Source organism: Oncorhynchus mykiss, chromosome 17 (assembly GCF_057628025.1).
Source record: "Oncorhynchus mykiss isolate SJ-2025 chromosome 17, ASM5762802v1, whole genome shotgun sequence".
Classification (NCBI taxonomy): Eukaryota; Metazoa; Chordata; class Actinopteri; order Salmoniformes; family Salmonidae; genus Oncorhynchus; species Oncorhynchus mykiss.
In genome coordinates, this window is record NC_143038.1 from 31,773,437 (window position 1) to 31,782,168 (window position 8,732).

General features: G+C 41.1%; 1 protein-coding gene across 2 annotated transcripts in view; it reads left to right on the plus strand.

Annotated features, from left to right (window-relative positions):
* The window catches only part of ubap1 (ubiquitin associated protein 1), a 43,956-nt gene extending 40,932 nt beyond the window's left edge, over positions 1 to 3,024 (plus strand). For both annotated transcript variants that reach the window (XM_036949996.2, XM_021568661.3), the window contains exon 7: positions 134 to 3,024. In XM_036949996.2, coding sequence (XP_036805891.1) covers positions 134 to 274 — 141 coding nt within the window. In that variant the 3' untranslated portion in view covers positions 275 to 3,024. The remainder of the gene's footprint in view (positions 1 to 133) is intronic.
* The last annotated feature ends 5,708 nt before the right edge of the window (positions 3,025 to 8,732 follow it).

Here is an 8,732-nt window from a genome sequence, read left to right on the forward strand (position 1 = left end):
ACTGCTCTCCTCCAACATTCTTCTGAAATGTTTTTAACAATCTTTGTTTATTTGATTTTTCAGTTAAATTGTACATAAACAGTCCATAACAAGAATTCCCAATTACAATGCATATTTTTCATGATTTCCTCAGGCCTTGGAGTTCCTATCGCTGATGACGCGGTTCTGTGAGATGGGCTTTGAGAAGGACACCATCAAGGAGGTGCTGCTGCTGCACAACAACGACCAGGACAAGGCTCTGGAGGACCTCATGTCCCATGCCTCAGCCAGTTGAGCCCCCCAACCGTCCACCCTCCAGCCCCAGGCTTGCTTCCTCCCAGTACCACCCGCCCCTCCACCCCTAAACACACACAGTCCCCATGCCCCAACCTAGTTACAGCACAGAGGGGAGAACTCCCACCCCACCCAATGTAGCTATGACGTCCGTTCATGACCCCACTCTGGCCCACTCACACACAGTGACTCCAAAAGAGAGACTCCAAGAAATATAGTGAACACATACACTTCCATAAGTGAGAAATAAGACCTTGTGTTCCTAGAGTGTGGGGCAGTGGGCAAATGTACACAAATGAACACCTGCGAATTGAGGGGGTTAGTTTATGCTGACCACATGCCCGTTTTACCTTGTCTGTCGATCACTGTGTGTGTGTGCGCCATGGTGGTTTGAAGGAGGCTTGAACTTCCCATAAGAGCATATAGAGGTGACCCGATGCTGGACAGCACTTTGGTGGTGTGCAGTGACTCTGTGGGTGGGACATGGGGGGGACAAAGGACCAATGGACCCAGAACTGTGAGGAACCACTAGCCAGGCTCTACTTTCTACAGATTAACAGTGAACACTGACACTCCCAGCTAACTAAGCTGCCATCATCTGCTATTTAGAGCAGGCCTACAAAATGGTGGAGGGGAGGGGATGCCAAGCGGCCCATGTGTGACTTACTGACCGACCGGCGGCAGAACCTAAAAACGCAAATAAATGCGCATCATTGCAGAACAGAGAACTGACTCCAAGAAGTGCCCTATTCCTGCAACTGGCTTTCACAGATCCCATATTTTCTATGCTGTTACTTTGCTTGTTCATTTGTCTCTGTTAGAAAGGACACACATTCATTTTATTTTTTTCTTGGTGTCCTTTTTTTTTGTTGAGATTCTCTTTCTTTGCTTTCTGTTTTAGGAAGTGCATTAACAGTAGTTAACTGTTCCTACTGCCTCCTGCACTGGAACAGACTGCAAGGCCAGTGGAGAAGAGATTGTCAATTATTTTGCAGGAAATATAAAACATGTCCAAATGCATACAAGCACCCAATGGCACAGAGATGTGACAAACTGCACAGACACACACACTAACATTAGATATTGACTTATTTAAAAAGTACAGTGATATTTATTAATAATGAGATCAATATGAAGAAAAAATTATAAGCAAGCAAAATTATGGTGCTTTGAAACAGTCCCTATTGGGGTCGGTAGACTGGACAGAGAGACGAGAGAAATTGAAATGCTAGTTTTAGGTTGTTCTGCAACCAAAACTTTTGTGCAATAGATGTTTTATGGGACAGATGGGCACCTTTTTCAGACCCAGTGGACTTTTGGCATCCCTGAGCAATGGGCAAATCCCAAAATGACGGATGGCCTTTGCTGGAGACACGCTCACTGGAGGAGGAAATTGGTAGAAGAAAATATTTGATTTTGTTGTTTGCGGTCATTACTCCCCTCATTTATTGGAGTTCGTGTTTCACTATCAACTATGAGTAGTGTTTGTCTGACTCGTCACACATTCATGCTGGTCTGAATGTGTTTTGCCTCCCCCATGTGTCATGCATAGGAATCTTCCAAGAACAGGTCAGAAGATTAAACATCTTACCAGTTAGATATGAACCAAATTCATTATGGTGATATTTTATGTTCTAATTGTACTTCATTGTAGCTATGTTTTCACCTTGCATCGACCCTTTTGACTACTGATCTGTGTGTATGAGTCTACAGGTATTTTTGAAGTGCCATGATGATGCTCTCCATTTCATGTGTGAATCTTGCACCGAAAAGTATCTCTGCCCTTTCCCAACCAAGCAGCCAGTCGATCCACGCTTCAAGATTACTTTTTGAAGATGACAAAAGATTTCTTTAAAATACAACAGTCTTGATCGTGCTCTGGTAATTAATGGGAGATCTCTTTTATAGAATTCAACTGTCTCGATCTCCTCTGTTAATCATGGGGAGATCTCTTTAGAATGCATTCTTGATCTTCGGGTAATCAAGTGGATCTTGTGACATTATGAGATGGACTGAAAAGCAGTACATAGGAACGCGACTGAAAATTGGCACTTCGCTCAGAGGTTGTATCTAGTTCTGCCATCAAGACGTGAATGAACAATTGTTACAGGTTGACAAAAATCACGTCGGCCTATTATAAGAAGAATCTGGCATTGAGGACATATGTAGAGTTTGATCTTTCTATTGATTGTATGTTGCCAATACATATATGACTGTGTGTGCCCCTTAACCCAGAAGGATCCACTTGCCTGCAGATACTAAAACACCCCAGATCCCATTATGCGTTATTAGACTGTGAGCATAGCGTCTAAACGCCAGGCCACCTCCAGACTTTGCTCTGAACTAAAGGTGAACTTCAGCCTCCTGATAACTTGTACATTTCCTTTGAACACGACAGACTTCTTTGGGGAGGGGGGCACAAGAAGCCAAGCCACATAGAACACGTTGGTGGTTGAGAGAACAATAAGTGCTAGCCTTCTTTTTTTTTTTTCATTGTGGACATGATTGGGTCTAATCCTAACTTTTTTTTTTTACAGTTTTTTTTGTGAGTCACATGAGAGACTTGGGAAGGGCTGATCTGATATGACGATTCTGGAGTTTGATGTCTTAATGATATGTGGTGTTCCTGGTAGCTCCTGAAAGTTTTTATGTAAAGAAATAATAATAATCTGTAACCTCCTGAATCATTTGGCAGTTCTTCAATGTGATTAAACATGCACATCTTTTCAATGGTGTGGCTGTTACTATTGATAAGGTGTCTTGGTGTTTTTTATCAATTGTTATTGGAAAACAAATAATTAGATCAATTCTAGCTTTGGTATGTTTTTCACTTGGTTTGTACAGCAGCACAATGGTTTGGTAGCAATTGTTAAACACATCAACAACCATGCAAAGAGATGATTGTTCCCTGAGCATTGTGGGTAAAGGTGAGAAACTTCCATTGTTGTGGAGTGGTCGGGGGAAAAAAATAAATAATTGGTGCCTTTTATTTTTGCTGCCTGAGTCAAAGCAGATGGGCTGTTCTGTTCATATTATATTACTAACTTTGACATCAGAGCCTGACCAGTACTGTTATATGCCCACTTCCATTTTGGAACCCTTTGAAACTGCCAGTGTGAAAAATGCCTTTTTGTGTTCACACAGATCTCAAAGAGCTGTATAGGTGGAAGCAATATGATTGAAGCTCAGCTGCCTATTGAGGGGCTGCATAGAGCAATAACCACACTGCTTACCAGTGGTGGAAAAAGTACTCCGTTGCCTTACTTTAAAAAAGTAAAGATACCTTAATGGAAAAAAATACATAAATACTACTTGAGTAAAAGTATCTGGTTTAAAATGTACTTAAGTACAGTGGTGGAAAAAGTACTCAATTTTCATACTTGAGTAAAAATGCTATACATCAAATTCTTTGCATTAAGCAAACCAGATAGCACAATGTTCTTGTTTACTTTTTTTTTTAAGGACAGCCAGGCCAGGGGCAAACTCCAACACTCACACATTTACAAACGCAGTATTTGTGTTCAGTGAGTCTACCAGATCAGAGGCAGTAGGGGTGACAAAGCGTTATATTGATAGGTGCATAAATTGGACCATATTGCTGTTCTGCCTGAGCATTTGAAATGTAACAATTACTTTTGGGTGTCAGAGAAAAAGTGCAGGTTAGCGTTTTTCATCATGAATCTTGTTGTAGAGGCGGCTCTGCAGAGTGGTCACTATCTGTCACAGCCACAAAGTCATAAAATCTGAAAACCTTATCCACACTGCTAACCCTAACCTTAAATTAAGACCAAAAAGCACATTTTTTTTGTTTTCCTGAATATTTACAATATAGCCAATTTTTGACATTGCAACTGGCCTATCTAAGGGGACATTTCTCAGTTCTGCCTCCAGGACAATACTCATGACAAATGTCAACCTGATGGAAAATGTATGGTAGTAAAAAGCATATATTTTCTTTAGGAATTTTGTGGAGTAAAAGTAAACAAAAATATAAATGGTAAAGCACACAACGACTTAAGTAGTACTGAAAAGTATGTTTACTTGGTTACTTTACACCACTGCTGCTTACACCTACTACTACTTAAGTAACCAGTCTTCTAGGACCTGTGAACACCACAAGTAGCCTGGCCTCAAATCTGTTTGTGCACTTGGCTGCAAACTCCAATGTTTGTCCATATGCTCTCGGAGCGTTCAGAGCGCACACTGGATGCTCTGGCGGAGGAGTAGGGTTGATTCGAGCTTTCTGACCTCAACGGCAGTCAAGCGCCCAAGCTAAACTTGCTAATGTTGGGTAGCTTGCTAGTTACTTTCAGACACAAATGAGAGAACACCTCACTCCGATCATTTTACTCAGCCTAGCAGAGTTGGCTATACTGTTTATCTCGAGGGTTAATAAGTAAAGGTGTTAATGGCAACAACTTCAGTTTTTGAGCCAATGTTTACTGTCATAACAATTTGGTGCTAGGTTCGTAATTTCAATTATTCTGCGCTCTGGCACTCAAACTAGAGTGGTATACTACGATTGAAGCTAGATCTAATCCGGCTTTTATAAAGCTAGCTAGTTTGGGTAACCGCTAGTGGGTGCTATGGATCTCCACTTCTTGAGGAAAACTAGTCAAAACGCGTTGCAGTTGTGCATCTTGATGTTCTCTGCTGACTGCTCCGACATCTATTCCTTTGTAAATATATTCTGTTAATAGTTAACTAAACGTTTTTATTTTAACGTACTGGCTGCCTACTCCTCATCTTTCTTTGGATTACCTGCCATTTAGGGGCCTCCCACTTGCTTCTTCTGACATGTATAGTTAAAAAGTGTCTGTCTAGTGTTGACAATAATACTGCCAGAGCCAATAATACATGTTGGAAAAAAACTACGTTATGCCTACCTGTTATTTTGATCACAGGCATATAGCCTAGGCAGGCTACGGCTGGGGAACTCTAGGAACTGTGTTATGAACAAAAATATGAACGCAATCATTTCAAAGAGTTTACTGAGTTCAGTTCATATAAGGAAATCAGTCAATTGGGAAACATTCATTAGGCCCTAATATACTGTATGTATTACACATGACTGGGAATACAGATGTGCATTTGTTGGTCACAGATACTTTAAAAAAGGTAGATCAGAAAACCAGTCAGTATCTGGAGTGACCATTTGGCTCATTCAGCGTGGCCTTTTGGAACGTCGTCCCACTCCTCTTCAATGGCTGTGCAAAGTTGCTGGATATTTGCGGGAACTGGAACATCCTGTTGTACACGTTGATCCACAGCATTCCAAATATGCTCAATGGGTGACATGTCTGGTGAGTATGCAGGCCATGAAAAACATTTTCAGCTTCCAGGAATTGTGTACAGATCCTTGCGACATGGGGCTGTGCATGATCATACTTTAATATCAGGTGATGGCAGCGGATGAATGGCACGACAATGGGCAATGGATCTCATCACGGTATCTCTGGGCATTCAAATAGCCATCGATAAAATGCAATTGTGTTTGTTGTCCATAGCTTATACCTGCCCATACCATAACCCCACCGCCACTATGGTGCACTCTGTTCACAATGTTGACATCAGAAAACCTCTTGCCCATTTGATGCCATACACTCTGCCATCTGCCCGGTAGAGTTGAAACCGGGATTCATCTGTGAAGAGCACACTTCTCCAGTGTGCCAGTGGCCATAAAAGGTGAGCATTTGTCCACTAAAATCGGTTACAACACCAAACTGCAGTCAAGTCAAGGACGATGAGCACGCAGATGAACTTCCCTGAGAGGGTTTCTGACAGTTTGCAGAAATGATTCTGTTGTGCAAACCTACAGTTTCATCAGCTGTCCGGGTAGCTGGTCTCAGACGATCCCGCAGGTGAAGAAGCCGGATGTAGAGGTCTTGGGCTGGAGTGGTTACATGTGGTCTGCGGTTGTGAGGCCGGTTGGACGTACTGCCAAATTCACTAAAACATTGGAGGCGGCTTATGGTAGAGACATGAACATTCAATTCTTTGGCAACAGCCCTGGTGGACATTCCTACAGTCAGCATGCCAAATGCACTCTCCATAAACTTGAGATACCCATGTCATTTTGTTGTGTGACACAACTACAATTTTAGAGTGGCCTTTTATTGTCCCCAGCACAAGGGGCACCTGTGTAATGATCATGCTGTTTAGACAGCTTATTGATATGCCACACCTGTCAGGTGGATGGATATTCTTGAAAAGGAGAAATGCTCACTAAAATGGGTGGAAGCAAATTTGTGCCAAACATTTTGAGAGAAGCTTTTTGTGGGTATGGAACATTTCTGGGATCTTGTATTTCAGCTCATGAAACCTGGGACCAACATTTTACACATTGCCTTTATATTTTTGTTCAGTGTAGAAAGAATGAGACTAGCTAAATTCTTTATAAACTGCTAGCATGTATTAGCTGCAACTGTCAGCACGTGAGCTAACAACTTGTTAAAGGAATTAAATTGCTTTATGTTTTAATACCCAATTAAAATTAAACACTCTGTCAAATCATAAGGATTTGTAAGACCCTTATTCTATAATAATAGACAGAGCCCAGTCTTAAAGTCATACAGCAGAGTTTATTCTCGAGAGTACTGAACACGATACAGGTTACCACAGGTTATAAACTGAAAATGACGTCATTAGTTCCAGCACCAACCCGTGCCATCTCCGTTCCAGTACAAAGGCTGTATCTCAAGCCTTCCCACATCCATCTCCCTACCAATTTAATATAATTTATGAGTCAAGGTTTTCTCGTGTAGATAAGCATTCTAGCCAGTCTGATTCATTTGTACCAAGGAACAGACAGTCATTGTTCTAACTCTTGACCACATTCACACACATTATATTCAGTACTGGGATCAAGAAAGAAAACTCATACATTTACAGCAACATAATAATATTCGGATTAGTACATATACAGTAACATAATAGTATTCTGATTAGTCAGTCCTGATTGTAATGTATACATAATTAGTCATCATTGATAAAAATTCCCTTAACACAACTGTTTAGAGCAGGCTGGTACAGTGGCTCCCTTAGAACATAAGGTGAGTCAAGGAACATACAACAATAATTCATTAGGACTACATAGTGAACATAACAAATGCAACTATTTTATGGATTCTCGTGACAATTAAGTGAGTGGCGTCAGTTCAGCTAAACCTTGGGTATGGCAAAGTGGGATGGGTGTTATTTTATTTGGGGGTGGGGTGTTGAAGCTCATTTATTGCATTTCTACACAATTTCAAAACTCTAAAATGGTATTTGGAGAAGAGCAAAGACATCAAGCACTACTCAACCTCATAAATTGCGTAATTTACTTGTGAAACGGCACATACTGTATGGTGCAACATGAAATAGATGCATAATACTCGATATCAAGTCATAAGGCTGCATTGGAGACCCGTCATTCAGGGCAGGTGGGGTTTGAGCCCCATTTAGCTAGCCCCACCTATTTTTTGTTGCCTGTTTTGCATGTTATTTTAGCATTAATACGTGTCACATATCTGTTTGCAAACAATGTAAAAAAATATATAAATAAAGTGTTAATAAAGCTGCATACAATCATGGTCACTCTTTGGCTTTCTTAAGGCAGCTCCAAAATGTAGACATTTCAGTTTGGCTCCGTGCTTTCTGCAGTGGAGGGGCAAGTCAGCCGAAAATACAGAGCGTAGGGGTTGGTAATCTACTCTAGTTGCGTCGTGATTAGCTCAGTGTACTGTCACTCATGGGGACACTATGTCACTGCAAAATCTACAGGGAGAGCTAGAAAGTTGAAGCCCCCTTGGGTGCTGCCATAGATTTACATTAGAAGTGCCCATCCAAGAAGGCTCAAGTTCATTGGCCACAGATAAAATGACGTTATATCTACCGGTAGCTTTGATTGGACTGATCATATCAACGTCATACTTTAAAAATCTTAGCTAGTAAACTATACAAGCAGCCATCATCATGAATCACGTCGACATTCTTACTGGCAAATCCTTGTCATATGAAGAGAAATTATAGAGAAAACGGTGCTCATCGGCCATTGGACATAAACATTATACAACAAGTTGGAAATCGCAAATTCAACAATGAGTGGTTTGGAAGGAATTGGTGGCTAACTGCAAGTGTTGCAAAGGAATCACTATTTTACTTCCCCTGCCTGATATTCGGTGGAGAGGGTGTGTCGTCCAAGTTTGGATTTAAGGGTCTCTTTTCCAAGCTTAACATTCACACCCAACACCATGTGCCAGAAAAGGTTGAATACATCTTAATGATCCCTTCACGCGCCAATCCCTTTAGCGGGATCGATTTGACAATATTCAGTGAAATTGCAGAGCGCCAAATTCAATCTACAGGAATATCAATATTCAACATTCACGAAAATATAAATGCAATTGCCAGCGTGATTTTACTAATGCACGTGAAGAGTTCCGAAGCGTAAGTATGACGTCAATTATAACTGGTTT